General features: G+C 47.8%; 1 protein-coding gene across 2 annotated transcripts in view; it reads right to left on the bottom strand.

Annotated features, from left to right (window-relative positions):
- Positions 1 to 24,846, bottom strand: part of LOC129843356 (islet cell autoantigen 1-like protein) — a 99,930-nt gene that overhangs the window by 53,178 nt on the left and 21,906 nt on the right. For both annotated transcript variants that reach the window (XM_055912055.1, XM_055912054.1), the window contains exons 5-8: positions 22,727 to 22,850; positions 20,418 to 20,616; positions 18,595 to 18,720; positions 11,373 to 11,471 (exon numbers count right to left, since the gene is read on the bottom strand). In XM_055912055.1, the coding sequence (XP_055768030.1) occupies positions 11,373 to 11,471; positions 18,595 to 18,720; positions 20,418 to 20,616; positions 22,727 to 22,850 (548 nt within the window). The remainder of the gene's footprint in view (positions 1 to 11,372; positions 11,472 to 18,594; positions 18,721 to 20,417; positions 20,617 to 22,726; positions 22,851 to 24,846) is intronic.

Genomic DNA, 24,846 nt, shown 5'->3' with positions numbered 1-24,846 from the left:
CTGTTACAACACACTGGAAGCAAAACACACACACCCACACCCCATCTACGGTTACAACACACTGGAAACAAAACACACACACACACACCCCATATACTGTTACAACACACTGGAAGCAAAACACACACACACACACCATCTACTGTTACAACACACTGGAAGCAAAACACACACACACACCCCATCTACTGTTACAACACACTGGAAACAAAACACACACCATCTACTGTTACAACACACTGGAAACAAAACACACACACACACCATCTACTGTTACAACACACTGGAAACAAAACACACAAACACACACCATCTACTGTTACAACACACTGGAAGCAAAACACACACACACACACACACACACCCCATCTACTGTTACAACACACTGGAAGCAAAACACACACACACACCCCATCTACTGTTACAACACACTGGAAACACAACACACACACACCCCATCTACTGTTACAACACACTGGAAACAAAACACACACACACACCATCTACTGTTACAACACACTGGAAGCAAAACACACACACACACCATCTACTGTTACAACACACTGGAAACAAAACACACACACACACCATCTACTGTTACAACACACTGGAAGCAAAACACACACACACACACCCCATCTACTGTTACAACACACTGGAAACAAAACACACACACACACCCCATCTACGGTTACAACACACTGGAAACAAAACACACACACACCCCATCTACTGTTACAACACACTGGAAGCAAAACACACACACACCCACCATCTACTGTTACAACACACTGGAAACAAAACACACACACCCCATCTACTGTTACAACACACTGGAAGCAAAACACACACACACCCACCATCTACTGTTACAACACACTGGAAACAAAACACACACACCCCATCTACTGTTACAACACACTGGAAACAAAACACACACACACCCCATCTACTGTTACAACACACTGGAAGCAAAACACACACACACCATCTACTGTTACAACACACTGGAAACAAAACACACACACACACACCCCATCTACTGTTACAACACACTGGAGGCAAAACACACACACACACCCCATCTACTGTTACAACACACTGGAAACAAAACACACACACACACACCCCATCTACTGTTACAACACACTGGAGGCAAAACACACACACACACCCCATCTACTGTTACAACACACTGGAAGCAAAACACACACACACCCCATCTACTGTTACAACACACTGGAAACAAAACACACACACACACACCATCTACTGTTACAACACACTGGAAGCAAAACACACACACCCCCCATCTACTGTTACAACACACTGGAAACAAAACACACACACACCCCATCTACTGTTACAACACACTGGAAACAAAACACACACACACACCCCATCTACTGTTACAACACACTGGAAGCAAAACACACACACACCATCTACTGTTACAACACACTGGAAGCAAAACACACACACACACACCCCATCTACTGTTACAACACACTGGAGGCAAAACACACACACACACCCCATCTACTGTTACAACACACTGGAAACAAAACACACACACCCCATCTACTGTTACAACACACTGGAAACAAAACAAACACACACACACCCCATCTACTGTTACAACACACTGGAAACAAAACACACACACACCATCTACTGTTACAACACACTGGAAACAAAACACACACACACCCCATATACTGTTACAACACACTGGAGGCAAAACACACACACACACACCATCTACTGTTACAACACACTGGAAGCAAAACACACACACACCATCTACTGTTACAACACACTGGAAACAAAACACACACACACCCCATCTACTGTTACAACACACTGGAAACAAAACACACACACACACACCATCTACTGTTACAACACACTGGAAACAAAACACACACACACACACCCCATCTACTGTTACAACACACTGGAAGCAAAACACACACACCCACACCCCATCTACGGTTACAACACACTGGAAACAAAACACACACACACACACCCCATCTACTGTTACAACACACTGGAAGCAAAACACACACACACCCCATCTACGGTTACAACACACTGGAAACAAAACACACACACCCACACCCCATCTACGGTTACAACACACTGGAAACAAAACACACACACCCACACCCCATCTACGGTTACAACACACTGGAAACAAAACAAACACACACACACACACCCCATCTACTGTTACAACACACTGGAAACAAAACACACACACACACCCCATCTACTGTTACAACACACTGGAAACAAAACACACACACACCATCTACTGTTACAACACACTGGAAACAAAACACACACACACACACCATCTACTGTTACAACACACTGGAAGCAAAACACACACACACACACCCCATCTACTGTTACAACACACTGGAAGCAAAACAAACACACCCCATCTACTGTTACAACACACTGGAAGCAAAACACACACACACCCCATCTACTGTTACAACACACTGGAAGCAAAACACACACAAACACACACACCCCATCTACTGTTACAACACACTGGAAGCAAAACACACACACACCATCTACTGTTACAACACACTGGAAACAAAACACACACACACACCCCATCTACTGTTACAACACACTGGAAACAAAACACACACACACACACCATCTACTGTTACAACACACTGGAAACAAAACACACACACACACCCCATCTACTGTTACAACACACTGGAAGCAAAACACACACACCCCATCTACTGTTACAACACACTGGAAACAAAACACACACACACCCCATCTACTGTTACAACACACTGGAAGCAAAACACACACACACACCCCATCTACTGTTACAACACACTGGAAGCAAAACACACACACACACCCCATCTACTGTTACAACACACTGGAAACAAAACACACACACACACCCCATCTACTGTTACAACACACTGGAAACAAAACACACACACACACCCCATCTACTGTTACAACACACTGGAAGCAAAACAAACACACACACACACACCCCATCTACTGTTACAACACACTGGAAATAAAACACACACACACCCCATCTACTGTTACAACACACTGGAAACAAAACACACACACACACCCCATCTACTGTTACAACACACTGGAAACAAAACACACACACACCATCTACTGTTACAACACACTGGAAGCAAAACACACACACACACACACACACCCCATCTACTGTTACAACACACTGGAAGCAAAACACACACACACCCCATCTACTGTTACAACACACTGGAAGCAAAACACACACACCCCATCTACTGTTACAACACACTGGAAACAAAACACACACACACACACCCCATCTACTGTTACAACACACTGGAAACAAAACACACACACACACACACCATCTACTGTTACAACACACTGGAAGCAAAACACACACACACACACACCATCTACTGTTACAACACACTGGAAACAAAACACACACACACACCCCATCTACTGTTACAACACACTGGAAACAAAACACACACACACACACACACACACCCCATCTACTGTTACAACACACTGGAAGCAAAACAAACACACACACACCATCTACTGTTACAAAACACTGGAAACAAAACACACACACCCCATCTACTGTTACAACACACTGGAAGCAAAACACACACACACACACACACCCCATCTACTGTTACAACACACTGGAAACACACACACACACACACCATCTACTGTTACAACACACTGGAAGCAAAACACACACACACACCCCATCTACTGTTACAACACACTGGAAGCAAAACACACACACACACACACACACCCCATCTACTGTTACAACACACTGGAAACAAAACACACACACACACACCATCTACTGTTACAACACACTGGAAACAAAACACACACACACACCCCATCTACTGTTACAACACACTGGAAGCAAAACACACACACACACCCCATCTACTGTTACAACACACTGGAAACACAAACACACACACACACCCCATCTACTGTTACAACACACTGGAAACAAAACACACACACACACCCCATCTACTGTTACAACACACTGGAAACAAAACACACACACACCCCATCTACTGTTACAACACACTGGAAGCAAAACACACACCCACCATCTACTGTTACAACACACTGGAAACAAAACACACACACCCCATCTACTGTTACAACACACTGGAAGCAAAACACACACACACACACACCATCTACTGTTACAACACACTGGAAGCAAAACACACACACACCCCCCATCTACTGTTACAACACACTGGAAGCAAAACACACACACACACCCCATCTACTGTTACAACACACTGGAAACAAAACACACACACACACCCCATCTACTGTTACAACACACTGGAAACACACACACACACACACCATCTACTGTTACAACACACTGGAAGCAAAACAGACACACACCCCCCATCTACTGTTACAACACACTGGAAGCAAAACACACACACACACCCCATCTACTGTTACAACACACTGGAAACAAAACACACACACACCCCATCTACTGTTACAACACACTGGAAGCAAAACACACACACCCCATCTACTGTTACAACACACTGGAAGCAAAACACACACACACACACACCATCTACTGTTACAACACACTGGAAACAAAACACACACCCCATCTACTGTTACAACACACTGGAAGCAAAACACACACACACACACCCCATCTACTGTTACAACACACTGGAAGCAAAACACACACACACCATCTACTGTTACAACACACTGGAAACACACACACACACCCCATCTACTGTTACAACACACTGGAAGCAAAACACACACACACACACCCCATCTACTGTTACAACACACTGGAAGCAAAACACACACACACACCCCATCTACTGTTACAACACACTGGAAACAAAACACACACACACACCCCATCTACTGTTACAACACACTGGAAGCAAAACACACACACACACCCCATCTACTGTTACAACACACTGGAAACAAAACACACACACACACACACCATCTACTGTTACAACACACTGGAAGCAAAACACACAAACACACCCCATCTACTGTTACAACACACTGGAAACAAAACACACACACACACCCCATCTACTGTTACAACACACTGGAAGCAAAACACACACACACACCCCATCTACTGTTACAACACACTGGAAGCAAAACACACACACACCATCTACTGTTACAACACACTGGAAGCAAAACACACACACACACCCCATCTACTGTTACAACACACTGGAAACAAAACACACACACACACCCCATCTACTGTTACAACACACTGGAAGCAAAACACACACACACACACCCCATCTACTGTTACAACACACTGGAAGCAAAACACACACACACCATCTACGGTTACAACACACTGGAAGCAAAACACACACACACACCCCATCTACTGTTACAACACACTGGAAACAAAACACACACACACCCCATCTACTGTTACAACACACTGGAAGCAAAACACACACACACACACCCCATCTACTGTTACAACACACTGGAAGCAAAACACACACACACCATCTACTGTTACAACACACTGGAAACAAAACACACACACACCCCATCTACTGTTACAACACACTGGAAACAAAACACACACACACCCCATCTACTGTTACAACACACTGGAAACAAAACACACACACACCCCATCTACTGTTACAACACACTGGAAGCAAAACACACACACACACACACACCATCTACTGTTACAACACACTGGAAGCAAAACACACACACCCCATCTACTGTTACAACACACTGGAAGCAAAACACACACACACACCCCATCTACTGTTACAACACACTGGAAGCAAAACACACACACACACCCCATCTACTGTTACAACACACTGGAAGCAAAACACACACACACACACACCCCATCTACTGTTACAACACACTGGAAACAAAACACACACACACACCCCATCTACTGTTACAACACACTGGAAACAAAACACACACACACCATCTACTGTTACAACACACTGGAAGCAAAACACACACACCCCATCTACTGTTACAACACACTGGAAACAAAACACACACACACCCCATCTACTGTTACAACACACTGGAAACAAAACACACACACACCCCATCTACTGTTACAACACACTGGAAGCAAAACAAACACACACACACACACCCCATCTACTGTTACAACACACTGGAAATAAAACACACACACACCCCATCTACTGTTACAACACACTGGAAACAAAACACACACACACACCCCATCTACTGTTACAACACACTGGAAGCAAAACACACACACACCCCATCTACTGTTACAACACACTGGAAACAAAACACACACACACCCCATCTACTGTTACAACACATTGGAAACAAAACACACACACACCATCTACTGTTACAACACACTGGAAGCAAAACACACACACACACACACACCCCATCTACTGTTACAACACACTGGAAGCAAAACACACACACACCCCATCTACTGTTACAACACACTGGAAGCAAAACACACACACCCCATCTACTGTTACAACACACTGGAAACAAAACACACACACACACACCCCATCTACTGTTACAACACACTGGAAACAAAACACACACACACACACACCATCTACTGTTACAACACACTGGAAGCAAAACACACACACCCCATCTACTGTTACAACACACTGGAAGCAAAACACACACACACACACCCCATCTACTGTTACAACACACTGGAAACAAAACACACACACACACACACCATCTACTGTTACAACACACTGGAAGCAAAACACACACACACACACACCATCTACTGTTACAACACACTGGAAGAAAAACACACACACCCCATCTACTGTTACAACACACTGGAAGCAAAACACACACACACCCCATCTACTGTTACAACACACTGGAAGCAAAACAAACACACACACACACACCCCATCTACTGTTACAACACACTGGAAACAAAACACACACACACACCCCATCTACTGTTACAACACACTGGAAACAAAACACACACACACACACCCCATCTACTGTTACAACACACTGGAAGCAAAACACACACACACCATCTACTGTTACAACACACTGGAAACACAACACACACACCCCATCTACTGTTACAACACACTGGAAGCAAAACACACACACCCCATCTACTGTTACAACACACTGGAAGCAAAACACACACACACACCCCATCTACTGTTACAACACACTGGAAACAAAACACACACACACCCCATCTACTGTTACAACACACTGGAAACAAAACACACACCCCATCTACTGTTACAACACACTGGAAGCAAAACACACACACACACACACCCCATCTACTGTTACAACACACTGGAAACAAAACACACACACACACCCCATCTACTGTTACAACACACTGGAAGCAAAACACACACACACCATCTACTGTTACAACACACTGGAAACACAACACACACACCCCATCTACTGTTACAACACACTGGAAGCAAAACACACACACACACCCCATCTACTGTTACAACACACTGGAAACAAAACACACACCCCATCTACTGTTACAACACACTGGAAACAAAACACACACACCCCATCTACTGTTACAACACACTGGAAGCAAAACACACACACCCCATCTACTGTTACAACACACTGGAAACAAAACACACACACACACACCCCATCTACTGTTACAACACACTGGAAACAAAACACACACACACCCCATCTACTGTTACAACACACTGGAAGCAAAACAAACACACACACACACACCCCATCTACTGTTACAACACACTGGAAATAAAACACACACACACCCCATCTACTGTTACAACACACTGGAAACAAAACACACACACACACCCCATCTACTGTTACAACACACTGGAAACAAAACACACACACACCATCTACTGTTACAACACACTGGAAGCAAAACACACACACACACACACACCCCATCTACTGTTACAACACACTGGAAGCAAAACACACACACACCCCATCTACTGTTACAACACACTGGAAACACACACACACACACACCATCTACTGTTACAACACACTGGAAGCAAAACACACACACACACCCCATCTACTGTTACAACACACTGGAAACAAAACAAACACACACACACACACACACCCCATCTACTGTTACAACACACTGGAAACAAAACACACACACACACACCCCATCTACTGTTACAACACACTGGAAACAAAACACACACACACACACACACACACCCCATCTACTGTTACAACACACTGGAAGCAAAACACACACACACACCCCATCTACTGTTACAACACACTGGAAGCAAAACACACACACCCCATCTACTGTTACAACACACTGGAAACAAAACACACACACACACCCCATCTACTGTTACAACACACTGGAAACAAAACACACACACACCCCATCTACTGTTACAACACACTGGAAGCAAAACACACACACACACACACACCCCATCTACTGTTACAACACACTGGAAACAAAACACACACACCCCATCTACTGTTACAACACACTGGAAGCAAAACACACACACACACACACACCATCTACTGTTACAACACACTGGAAACAAAACACACACCCCATCTACTGTTACAACACACTGGAAGCAAAACACACACACACACACCCCATCTACTGTTACAACACACTGGAAGCAAAACACACACACCCCATCTACTGTTACAACACACTGGAAGCAAAACACACACACACCATCTACTGTTACAACACACTGGAAACAAAACACACACACCCCATCTACTGTTACAACACACTGGAAACAAAACACACACACACACACCATCTACTGTTACAACACACTGGAAGCAAAACACACACACACCATCTACTGTTACAACACACTGGAAACAAAACACACACACCCCATCTACTGTTACAACACACTGGAAGCAAAACACACACACACACACCCCATCTACTGTTACAACACACTGGAAGCAAAACACACACACACACCCCATCTACTGTTACAACACACTGGAAACAAAACACACACACCATCTACTGTTACAACACACTGGAAACACAACACACACACACCCCATCTACTGTTACAACACACTGGAAGCAAAACACACACACACACCCCATCTACTGTTACAACACACTGGAAACAAAACACACACACACACCCCATCTACTGTTACAACACACTGGAAACAAAACACACACACCCCATCTACTGTTACAACACACTGGAAGCAAAACACACACACCCCATCTACTGTTACAACACACTGGAAGCAAAACAAACACACACCCCATCTACTGTTACAACACACTGGAAACAAAACACACACACACACACACCATCTACTGTTACAACACACTGGAAGCAAAACACACACACCCCATCTACTGTTACAACACACTGGAAGCAAAACACACACACACACACCCCATCTACTGTTACAACACACTGGAAGCAAAACACACACACACACCCCATCTACTGTTACAACACACTGGAAGCAAAACACACACACACACCCCATCTACTGTTACAACACACTGGAAGCAAAACACACACACCCCATCTACTGTTACAACACACTGGAAACAAAACACACACACACACCCCATCTACTGTTACAACACACTGGAAACAAAACACACACACACCCCATCTACTGTTACAACACACTGGAAGCAAAACACACACCCACCATCTACTGTTACAAGACACTGGAAACAAAACACACACACCCCATCTACTGTTACAACACACTGGAAGCAAAACACACACACACACACACCATCTACTGTTACAACACACTGGAAACAAAACACACACCCCATCTACTGTTACAACACACTGGAAGCAAAACACACACACACACACCATCTACTGTTACAACACACTGGAAACAAAACACACACACACACCCCATCTACTGTTACAACACACTGGAAGCAAAACACACACACACACCCCATCTACTGTTACAACACACTGGAAACAAAACACACACACACACACCATCTACTGTTACAACACACTGGAAGCAAAACACACACACACCATCTACTGTTACAACACACTGGAAACAAAACACACACACCCCATCTACTGTTACAACACACTGGAAGCAAAACACACACACACACACCCCATCTACTGTTACAACACACTGGAAACAAAACACACACACACACACACCATCTACTGTTACAACACACTGGAAGCAAAACACACACACCCCATCTACTGTTACAACACACTGGAAGCAAAACACACACACACACACCCCATCTACTGTTACAACACACTGGAAGCAAAACACACACACACACCCCATCTACTGTTACAACACACTGGAAACAAAACACACACACACACCCCATCTACTGTTACAACACACTGGAAACAAAACACACACACACCATCTACTGTTACAACACACTGGAAGCAAAACACACACACCCCATCTACTGTTACAACACACTGGAAACAAAACACACACACACCCCATCTACTGTTACAACACACTGGAAACAAAACACACACACACCCCATCTACTGTTACAACACACTGGAAGCAAAACAAACACACACACACACACCCCATCTACTGTTACAACACACTGGAAACAAAACACACACACACCCCATCTACTGTTACAACACACTGGAAACAAAACACACACACACCCCATCTACTGTTACAACACACTGGAAGCAAAACACACACACACCATCTACTGTTACAACACACTGGAAGCAAAACAAACACACACACACACACCCCATCTACTGTTACAACACACTGGAAGCAAAACACACACACACCATCTACTGTTACAACACACTGGAAGCAAAACACACACACACACACCCCATCTACTGTTACAACACACTGGAAGCAAAACACACACACACACCCCATCTACTGTTACAACACACTGGAAACAAAACACACACACACACCCCATCTACTGTTACAACACACTGGAAGCAAAACACACACACACCCCATCTACTGTTACAACACACTGGAAGCAAAACACACACAAACACACCCCATCTACTGTTACAACACACTGGAAACAAAACACACACACCCCCCATCTACTGTTACAACACACTGGAAACAAAACACACACCCCATCTACTGTTACAACACACTGGAAACAAAACACACACACACACACCATCTACTGTTACAACACACTGGAAGCAAAACACACACACCTGTAATGTACGTGCAACCCGTCCCACACGTACCTTGAGAGTGGTGAACTGGTAGGGGACAAGGCCTTTAAAAGACTCATGAATCCCACTCATCACATCGGCTGTCCTCTCCCAGAACTGGAGGAGGGTGATCTGGAAAGAGACTGTACCACATTAACTCACACCGCTACTATGCAACGACACACAGACCGCTACTATGCAACGACACACAGACCGCTACTATGCAACGACACACAGACCGCTACTATGCAACGACACACACAGACCGCTACTATGCAACGACACACAGACCGCTACTATGCAACGACACACACAGACCGCTACTATGCAACGACACACACAGACCGCTACTATGCAACGACACACAGACCGCTACTATGCAACGACACACAGACCGCTACTATGCAACGACACACAGAGACCACTACTATGCAACGACACACAGACCGCTACTATGCAACGACACACACAGACCACTACTATGCAACGACACACGGACCGCTACTATGCAACGACACACACATATGCAACGACACACACGGACCGCTACTATGCAACGACACGCACATACCGCTACTATGCAACGACACACAGACCGCTACTATGCAACGACACACAGAGACCACTACTATGCAACGACACACAGACCGCTACTATGCAACGACACACAGACCGCTACTATGCAACGACACACAGACCGCTACTATGCAACGACACACAGAGACCGCTACTATGCAACGACACACACAGACCGCTACTATGCAACGACACACAGAGACCACTACTATGCAACGACACACAGACCGCTACTATGCAACGACACACAGACCGCTACTATGCAACGACACACAGACCGCTACTATGCAACGACACACACAGACCGCTACTATGCAACGACACACAGAGACCACTACTATGCAACGACACACAGACCGCTACTATGCAACGACACACAGACCGCTACTATGCAACGACACACAGACCGCTACTATGCAACGACACACACAGACCGCTACTATGCAACGACACACAGACCGCTACTATGCAACGACACACAGACCGCTACTATGCAACGACACACAGAGACCACTACTATGCAACGACACACAGACCGCTACTATGCAACGACACACACAGACCGCTACTATGCAACGACACACACAGACCGCTACTATGCAACGACACACAGACCGCTACTATGCAACGACACACACAGACCGCTACTATGCAACGACACACACAGACCGCTACTATGCAACGACACACACAGACCGCTACTATGCAACGACACACACAGACCGCTACTATGCAACGACACACAGAGACCACTACTATGCAACGACACACAGACCGCTACTATGCAACGACACACAGAGACCACTACTATGCAACGACACACACAGACCGCTACTATGCAACGACACACACAGACCGCTACTATGCAACGACACACAGAGACCACTACTATGCAACGACACACACAGACCGCTACTATGCAACGACACACAGAGACCACTACTATGCAACGACACACACAGACCGCTACTATGCAACGACACACACAGACCGCTACTATGCAACGACACACACAGACCGCTACTATGCAACGACACACACAGACCGCTACTATGCAACGACACACACAGACCGCTACTATGCAACGACACACACATACCGCTACTATGCAACGACACACACAGACCGCTACTATGCAACGACACACACAGACTGCTACTATGCAACGACACACACAGACCGCTACTATGCAACGACACACACAGACCGCTACTATGCAACGACACGCACATATGCAACGACACACACAGACCGCTACTATGCAACGACACGCACATACCTCTACTATGCAACGACACACACATACCGCTACTATGCAACGACACGCACAGACCGCTACTATGCAACGACACACACAGACCGCTACTATGCAACGACACACACAGACCGCTACTATGCAACGACACGCACAGACCGCTACTATGCAACGACACACACATATGCAACGACACACACGGACCGCTACTATGCAACGACACGCACATACCGCTACTATGCAACGACACACACATACCGCTACTATGCAACGACACACACAGACCGCTACTATGCAACGACACACACAGACCGCTACTATGCAACGACACACACAGACCGCTACTATGCAACGACACGCACAGACAGCTACTATGCAACGACACACACAGACCGCTACTATGCAACGACACGTACAGACCGCTACTATGCAAAGACACACACAGACCGCTACTATGCAACGACACACACAGACCGCTACTATGCAACGACACACACAGACCGCTACTATGCAACGACACACACACACCGCTACTATGCAACGACACACACAGACCGCTACTATGCAACGACACACACATACCGCTACTATGCAACGACACACACAGACCGCTACTATGCAACGACACACACAGACCGCTACTATGCAACGACACACAGACCGCTACTATGCAACGACACACACAGACCGCTACTATGCAACGACACACACAGACCGCTACTATGCAACGACACGCACACACCGCTACTATGCTACGACACGCACAGACCGCTACTATGCAACGACACACACAGACCGCTACTATGCAACGACACACACAGACCGCTACTATGCAACGGCACACACAGACCGCTACTATGCAACGACACACAGACCGCTACTATGCAACGACACACACAGACCGCTACTATGCAACGACACACACAGACCGCTACTAAGCAACGACACACACAGACCGCTACTATGCAACGACACACACAGACCGCTACTATGCAACGACACACACAGACCGATACTATGCAACGACACACACAGACCGCTACTATGCAACGACACACACAGACCTGGTATATGCAACGACACACACAGACCGCTACTATGCAACGACACACACAGACCGCTACTATGCAACAACACACACAGACCGCTACTATGCAACAACACACACAGACCGCTACTATGCAACGACACACACAGACCGCTACTATGCAACGACACACACAGACCGCTACTATGCAACAACACGTACAGACCGCTACTATGCAACGACACACAGACCGCTACTATGCATTAACACACACAGACCGCTACTATGCAACGACACACACAGACCGCTACTATGCAACGACACACACAGACCGCTACTATGCAACGACACACACAGACCGCTACTATGCAACGACACACACAGACCGCTACTATGCAACGACACACACAGACCGCTACTATGCAACGACACACACAGACCGCTACTATGCAACGACACACACAGACCGCTACTATGCAACAACACACACACACCGCTACTATGCAACAACACGTACAGACCGCTACTATGCAACGACACACAGACCGCTACTATGCATTAACACACACAGACCGCTACTATGCAACGACACACACAGACCGCTACTATGCAACGACACACACAGACCGCTACTATGCAACGACACACACAGACCGCTACTATGCAACGACACACACAGACCGCTACTATGCAACGACACACACAGACCGCTACTATGCAACGACACACACAGACCGCTACTATGCAACGACACACACACACCGCTACTATGCAACGACACACACAGACCGCTACTATGCAACGACACACACATACCGCTACTATGCAACGACACACACAGACCGCTACTATGCAACGACACACACAGACCGCTACTATGCAACGACACGCACAGACAGCTACTATGCAACGACACACACAGACCGCTACTATGCAACGACACGTACAGACCGCTACTATGCAAAGACACACACAGACCGCTACTATGCAACGACACACACAGACCGATACTATGCAACGACACACACAGACCGCTACTATGCAACGACACACACAGACCGCTACTATGCAACGACACACACAGACCGCTACTATGCAACGACACACACAGACCGCTACTATGCAACGACACACACAGACCGCTACTATGCAACGACACACACAGACCGCTACTATGCAACGACACACACAGACCGCTACTATGCAACGACACACACAGACCGCTACTATGCAACGACACACACAGACCGCTACTATGCAACGACACACACAGACCGCTACTATGCAACGACACGCACAGACCGCTACTATGCAACGACACACACAGACCGCTACTATGCAACGACACACACAGACCGCTACTATGCAACGACACACACAGACCGCTACTATGCAACGACACACAGACCGCTACTATGCAACGACACACACAGACCGCTACTATGCAACGACACACACAGACCGCTACTATGCAACGACACACAGACCGCTACTATGCAACGACACACACAGACCGCTACTATGCAACGACACACACAGACCGCTACTATGCAACGACACGCACAGACCGCTACTATGCAACGACACGCACACACCGCTACTATGCTACGACACACACAGACCGCTACTATGCAACGACACACACAGACCGCTACTATGCAACGACACACACAGACCGCTACTATGCAACGACACACAGACCGCTACTATGCAACGACACACACAGACCGCTACTATGCAACGACACACAGACCGCTACTATGCAACGACACACACAGAACGCTACTATGCAACGACACACACAGACCGCTACTATGCAACGACACACACAGACCGCTACTATGCAACGACACACACAGACCTGGTATATGCAACGACACACACAGACCGCTACTATACAACAACACGTACAGACCGCTACTATGCAACAACACACACAGACCGCTACTATGCAACGACACACACAGACCGCTACTATGCAACGACACACACAGACCGCTACTATGCAACAACACGTACAGACCGCTACTATGCAACGACACACAGACCGCTACTATGCATTAACACACACAGGCCGCTACTATGCAACGACACACACAGACCGCTACTATGCAACGACACACACAGACCGCTACTATGCAACGACACACATAGACCGCTACTATGCAACAACACACACACACCGCTACTATGCAACGACACACACAGACCGCTACTATGCAACGACACACACATACCGCTACTATGCAACGACACACACAGACCGCTACTATGCAACAACACGCACAGATCGCTACTATGCAACGACACACACAGACCGCTACTATGCAACGACACACACAGATCGCTACTATGCAACGACACACACAGACCGCTACTATGCAACGACACACATACCGCTACTATGCAACGACACACAGACCGCTACTATGCAACGACACGCACAGACCGCTACTATGCAACGACACACACAGACCGCTACTATGCAACGACACACACAGACCACTACTATGCAACGACACACGGACCGCTACTATGCAACGACACACACATATGCAACGACACACACGGACCGCTACTATGCAACGACACGCACATACCGCTACTATGCAACGACACACAGACCGCTACTATGCAACAACACGTACAGACCGCTACTATGCAACGACACACAGACCGCTACTATGCATTAACACACACAGGCCGCTACTATGCAACGACACACACAGACCGCTACTATGCAACGACACACACAGACCGCTACTATGCAACGACACACATAGACCGCTACTATGCAACAACACACACACACCGCTACTATGCAACGACACACACAGACCGCTACTATGCAACGACACACACATACCGCTACTATGCAACGACACACACAGACCGCTACTATGCAACAACACGCACAGATCGCTACTATGCAACGACACACACAGACCGCTACTATGCAACGACACACACAGATCGCTACTATGCAACGACACACACAGACCGCTACTATGCAACGACACACATACCGCTACTATGCAACGACACACAGACCGCTACTATGCAACGACACGCACAGACCGCTACTATGCAACGACACACACAGACAGACCTGGTAGAACAGACAGACAGACAGACAGACAGACAGACAGACAGACAGACCTGGCATGTGCAGAGGGAGTGAGACAGATAGACAGACAGACCTGGTATGTGCAGAGGGAGTGAGACAGACAGACCTGGTATGTGCAGAGGGAGTGAGACAGACAGACCTGGTATGTGCAGAGGGAGTGAGACAGACAGACAGACAGACAGACCTGGTATGTGCAGAGGGAGTGAGACAGACAGACCTGGTATGTGCAGAGGGAGTGAGACAGACAGACCTGGTATGTGCAGAGGGAGTGAGACAGACAGACAGACAGACAGACCTGGTATGTGCAGAGGGAGTGAGACAGACAGACAGACAGACCTGGTATGTGCAGAGGGAGTGAGACAGACAGACCTGGTATATGCAGAGGGAGTGAGACAGACAGACAGACAGACCTGGTATGTGCAGAGGGAGTGAGACAGACAGACCTGGTATGTGCAGAGGGAGTGAGACAGACAGACCTGGTATGAAGAGAGGGAGTGAGACAGACAGACAGACAGACAGACCTGGTATGAACAGAGGGAGTGAGACAGACAGATAGACAGACAGACCTGGTATGAACAGAGGGAGTGAGACAGACAGATAGACAGACAGACCTGGTATGTGCAGAGGGAGTGAGACAGACAGACCTGGTATGAAGAGAGGGAGTGAGACAGACAGACAGACCTGGTATGAACAGAGGGAGTGAGACAGACAGATAGACAGACAGACCTGGTATGTGCAGAGGGAGTGAGACAGACAGATAGACAGACAGACCTGGTATGTGCAGAGGAAGTGAGACAGACAGACAGACAGACAGACAGACAGACCTGGTATGAACAGAGGAAGTGAGACAGACAGACAGACCTGGTATGAACAGAGGAAGTGAGACAGACAGACAGACAGACCTGGTATGTGCAGAGGAAGTGAGACAGACAGACCTGGTATGTGCAGAGGGAGTGAGACAGACAGACCTGGTATGTGCAGAGGGAGTGAGACAGACAGACAGACCTGGTATGTGCAGAGGAAGTGAGACAGACAGACAGACAGACAGACAGACCTGGTATGAACAGAGGAAGTGAGACAGACAGACAGACAGACCTGGTATGTGCAGAGGAAGTGAGACAGACAGACAGACAGACAGACAGACAGACAGACAGACAGACCTGGTATGAACAGAGGAAGTGAGACAGACAGACAGACAGACAGACAGACAGACAGACCTGGTATGAACAGAGGAAGTGAGACAGACAGACAGACAGACAGACAGACAGACCTGGTATGTGCAGAGGGAGTGAGACAGCATGTTACAACGGGAGGCTCCCAGCATGTCAATCTTCTGACACACATCGTTCTTCAGCTTCTCAAACAGATCCTTCGAACCTCTGACCTGGGACTGCACCTGGTGGGCCACACACAGGGTTAACACACACAGCACCTGGTGGACCATACACACAGGGTTAACACACACAGCACCTGGTGGGCCACACACAGGGTTAACACACACAGCACCTGGTGGGCCACACACAGGGTTAACACACACAGCACCTGGTGGGCCATACACACAGGGTTAACACACACAGCACCTGGTGGGCCATACACACAGGGTTAACACACACAGCACCTGGTGGGCCATACACAGGGTTAACACACACAGCACCTGGTGGGCCATACACACAGGGTTAACACACACAGCACCTGGTGGGCCATACACAGGGTTAACACACACAGCACCTGGTGGGCCATACACAGGGTTAACACACACAGCACCTGGTGGGCCATACACAGGGTTAACACACACAGCACCTGGTGGGCCATACACACAGGGTTAACACACACAGCACCTGGTGGGCCATACACACAGGGTTAACACACACAGCACCTGGTGGGCCATACACACAGGGTTAACACACACAGCACCTGGTGGGCCATACACACAGGGTTAACACACACAGCACCTGGTGGGCCATACACACAGGGTTAACACACACAGGGTTAACACACACAGCACCTGGTGGACCATACACACAGAGTTAACACACACAGCACCTGGTGGGCCATACACACAGTACCTGGTGGGCCATACACACAGGGTTAACACACACAGCACCTGGTGGGCCATACACACAGGTTAGCACACACAGCACCTGGTGGGCCATACACACAGGGTTAACACACACAGCACCTGGTGGGCCATACAGACAGGGTTAACACACACAGCACCTGGTGGGCCATACACACAGGGTTAACACACACAGCACCTGGTGGGCCATACACACAGGGTTAACACACACAGCACCTGGTGGGCCATACACACAGGGTTAACACACACAGCACCTGGTGGGCCATACACACAGGGTTAACACACACAGCACCTGGTGGGCCATACACACAGCACCTGGTGGGCCACACACAGGTTAACACACACAGCACCTGGTGGGCCATACACACAGGTTAACACACACAGCACCTGGTGGGCCATACACACAGGGTTAACACACACAGCACCTGGTGGGCCATACACACAGGGTTAACACACACAGCACCTGGTGGGCCATACACACAGCACCTGGTGGGCCATACACAGGGTTAACACACACAGCACCTGGTGGGCCATACACACAGCACCTGGTGGGCCATACACACAGGGTTAACACACACAGGGTTAACACACACAGCACCTGGTGGGCCATACACACAGGTTAACACACACAGGGTTAACACACACAGGGTTAACACACACAGGGTTAACACACACAGAACCTGGTGGGCCATACACACAGGGTTAACACACACAGCACCTGGTGGGCCATACACACAGGTTAACACACACAGCACCTGTTGGGCCATACACACAGGTTAACACACACTGGTGGGCCATACACACAGGGTTAACACAGCACCTGGTGGGCCATACACACAGGGTTAACACACACACAGGGTTAACACACACAGCACCTGGTGGGCCATACACACAGGGTTAACACACACAGTACCTGGTGGACCATACACACAGGGTTAACACACACAGTACCAGGGTTAACACCTGGTGGGCCATACACACAGCACCTGGTGGGCCATACACACAGGTTAACACACCTTGCGGAACTTGTCCAGATGTTTACAGGTGTCCGGGTCGAGTTCCTGAGAGACATCCTTCATCCAGAGCAGCGCTCCACGGTATTCCGTCCTGGATTTCTCCATCCGGGTCACGGTCAGGAGCGTGTCAGCGATCGCACGCCGCCGAAACGTCTCCACCTCCTGCTCCATCCGGTGTAAGGACGGGCGCAGGACCAGCCTGACACATTAACATAGCAGAACCAGTATTAACTCTGGGGGCGGGAACAGGACCAGCCTGACACATTAACATAGCAGATCCAGTATTAACTCTGGGGGCGGGCACAGGACCAGCCTGACACATTAACATAGCAGATCCAGTATTAACTCTGGGGGTGGGCACAGGACCAGCCTGACACATTAACATAGCAGATCCTGTATTAACTCTGTGGGCGGGCACAGGACCAGCCTGACACATTAACATAGCAGATCCAGTATTAACTCTGCGGACGGGCACAGGACCAGCCTGACACATTAACATAGCAGATCCAGTATTAACTCTGGGGACGGGCACAGGACCAGCCTGACACATTAACATAGCAGATCCAGTATTAACTCTGGGGGTGGGCACAGGACCAGCCTGACACATTAACATAGCAGATCTAGTATTAACTCTGGGGGGGGGCACAGGACCAGCCTGACACATTAACATAGCAGATCCAGTATTAACTCTGGGGGCGGGCACAGGACCAGCCTGACACATTAACATAGCAGATCCAGTATTAACTCTGGGGGCGGGCACAGGACCAGCCTGACACATTAACATAGCAGATCCAGTATTAACTCTGGGGGCGGGCACAGGACCAGCCTGACACATTAACATAGCAGATCCAGTATTAACTCTGGGGACGGGCACAGGACCAGCCTGACACATTAACATAGCAGATCCAGTATTAACTCTGGGGACGGGCACAGGACCAGCCTGACACATTAACATAGCAGATCCAGTATTAACTCTGGGGGTGGGCACAGGACCAGCCTGACACATTAACATAGCAGGACCAGTATTAACTCTGGGATAGGATGGTTCTGACATCTACAGGGCCTTGCTGGGTTAGGATGGTTCTGACCTCTACAGGGCCTTGCTGGGTTAGGATGGTTCTGACCTCTGCAGGGCCTTGCTGGGTTAGGGGTTAGGATGGTTCTGACCTCTACAGGGCCGTACTGGGTTAGGGGTTAGGATGGTTCTGACCTCTACAGGGCCTTGCTGGGTTAGGATGGTTCTGACCTCTGCAGGGCCTTGCTGGGTTAGGGGTTAGGATGGTTCTGACCTCTACAGGGCCGTACTGGGTTAGGGGTTAGGATGGTTCTGACCTCTACAGGGCCTTGCTGGGTTAGGATGGTTCTGACCTCTACAGGGCCTTGCTGGGTTAGGGGTTAGGATGGTTCTGACCTCTACAGGGCCTTGCTGGGTTAGGATGGTTCTGATCTCTACAGGGCCGTACTGGGTTAGGATGGTTCTGACCTCTACAGGGCCTTGCTGGGTTAGGATGGTTCTGACCTCTGCAGGGCCTTGCTGGGTTAGGATGGTTCTGACCTCTACAGGGCCGTACTGGGTTAGGATGGTTCTGATCTCTACAGGGCCTTGCTGGGTTAGGATGGTTCTGACCTCTGCAGGGCCTTGCTGGGTTAGGGGTTAGGATGGTTCTGACCTCTACAGGGCCTTGCTGGGTTAGGGGTTAGGATGGTTCTGACCTCTACAGGGCCTTGCTGGGTTAGGGGTTAGGATGGTTCTGACCTCTACAGGGCCTTGCTGGGTTAGGATGGTTCTGACCTCTACAGGGCCTTGCTGGGTTAGGGGTTAGGATGGTTCTGACCTCTACAGGGCCTTGCTGGGTTAGGATGGTTCTGACCTCTACAGGGCCTTGCTGGGTTAGGGGTTAGGATGGTTCTGACCTCTACAGGGCCTTGCTGGGTTAGGGGTTAGGATGGTTCTGACCTCTACAGGGCCTTGCTGGGTTAGGATGGTTCTGACCTCTACAGGGCCTTGCTGGGTTAGGGGTTAGGATGGTTCTGACCTCTGCAGGGCCTTGCTGGGTTAGGGGTTAGGATGGTTCTGACCTCTACAGGGCCTTGCTGGGTTAGGATGGTTCTGACCTCTACAGGGCCTTGCTGGGTTAGGATGGTTCTGACCTCTACAGGGCCTTGCTGGGTTAGGGGTTAGGATGGTTCTGACCTCTACAGGGCCTTGCTGGGTTAGGATGGTTCTGACCTCTACAGGGCCTTGCTGGGTTAGGATGGTTCTGACCTCTACAGGGCCTTGCTGGGTTAGGGGTTAGGATGGGTCTGACCTCTGCTTGGCCGAGGCACACAGGGCCTTGCTGGTTGCGTCCATCATGTTTCCAGCCTTGGTGCGGTCGTGTTCTGCCTGGAACCTCAGAAACATCCCCAACTCATTCTCCTCCTGAGACAGGTCTGGAACACAGGAATGTCATAACCTCAACATAACCTAACATAACCTCAACATAACCCTAACATAACCTCAACATAACCCTAACATAACCTCAACATAACCTAACCCTCCTGAGACAGGTCTGGAACACAGGAATGTCATAACCTCAACATAACCTAACCCTCCTGAGACAGGTCTGGAACACAGGAATGTCATAAACTCAAAATAACCTCAACATAACCTAACCCTCCTGAGACAGGTCTGGAACACAGGAATGTCATAACCTCAACATAACCTCAACATAACCTAACCCTCCTGAGACAGGTCTGGAACACAGGAATGTCATAACCTCAACATAACCCTAACATAACCTCAACATAACCTAACCCTCCTGAGACAGGTCTGGAACACAGGAATGTCATAAACTCAACATAACCTAACATAACCTAACCCAACCTCAACATAACCTAACCCTCCTAAAACAGGACTGGAACACAGGAATGTCATAACCTCAACATAACCTAACCCTCCTAAAACAGGACTGGAACACAGGAATGTCATAACCTCAACATAACCCTAACATAACCTAACCCTCCTGAGACAGGTCTGGAACACAGGAATGTCATAACCTAACATAACCTCAACATAACCTCAACATAACCTAACCCTCCTGAGACAGGTCTGGAACACAGGAATGTCATAAACTCAACATAACCTAACCCTAACCCTCCTGAGACAGGTCTGGAACACAGGAATGTCATAAACTCAACATAACCTAACCCTAACCCTCCTGAGACAGGTCTGGTACACAGGAATGTCATAACCTCAACATAACCTCAACATAACCCTAACATAACCTATCCCTAACCCTCCTGAGACAGGTCTGGAACACAGGAATGTCATAACCTCAACATAACCCTAACATAACCTCAACATAACCTAACCCTCCTGAGACAGGTCTGGAACACAGGAATGTCATAAACTCAACATAACCTAACATAACCTCAACATAACCTAACATAACCTCAACATAACCTAACCCTCCTGAGACAGGTCTGGAACACAGGAATGTCATAACCTCAACATAAACTCAACATAACCTCAACATAACCTAACCCTCCTAAAACAGGACTGGAACACAGGAATGTCATAACCTCAACATAACCCTAACATAACCTAACCCTCCTGAGACAGGTCTGGAACACAGGAATGTCATAACCTAACATAACCTCAACATAACCTCAACATAACCTAACCCTCCTGAGACAGGTCTGGAACACAGGAATGTCATAAACTCAACATAACCTAACCCTAACCCTCCTGAGACAGGTCTGGAACACAGGAATGTCATAACCTCAACATAACCTCAACATAACCCTAACATAACCTCAACATAACCTCAACATAACTCAACATAACTCAACATAACCTCAACATAACCTAACCCTAACCCTCCTGAGACAGGTCTGGAACACAGGAATGTCATAACCTCAACATAACCTCAACATAACCCTAACATAACCTATCCCTAACCCTCCTGAGACAGGTCTGGAACACAGGAATGTCATAACCTCAACATAACCCTAACATAACCTCAACATAACCTAACCCTCCTGAGACAGGTCTGGAACACAGGAATGTCATAAACTCAACATAACCTAACATAACCTCAACATAACCTAACATAACCTCAACATAACCTAACCCTCCTGAGACAGGTCTGGAACACAGGAATGTCATAAACTCAACATAACCTAACATAACCTAACCCAACCTCAACATAACCTAACCCAACCTCAACATAACCTAACATAACCTCAACAGAACCTAACCCTCCTGAGACAGGTCTGGAACACAGGAATGTCATAACCTCAACATAACCTAACCTCAACATAACCTAACCCTCCTGAGACAGGTCTGGAACACAGGAATGTCATAACCTCAACATAACCTAACATAACCTCAACATAACCTAACCATCCTGAGACAGGTCTGGAACACAGGAATGTCATAACCTCA

This window comes from Salvelinus fontinalis, unplaced genomic scaffold (assembly GCF_029448725.1).
Source record: "Salvelinus fontinalis isolate EN_2023a unplaced genomic scaffold, ASM2944872v1 scaffold_0124, whole genome shotgun sequence".
NCBI classification, from domain to species: Eukaryota; Metazoa; Chordata; class Actinopteri; order Salmoniformes; family Salmonidae; genus Salvelinus; species Salvelinus fontinalis.
This window is presented reverse-complemented; position numbering and strand designations above follow the sequence as displayed.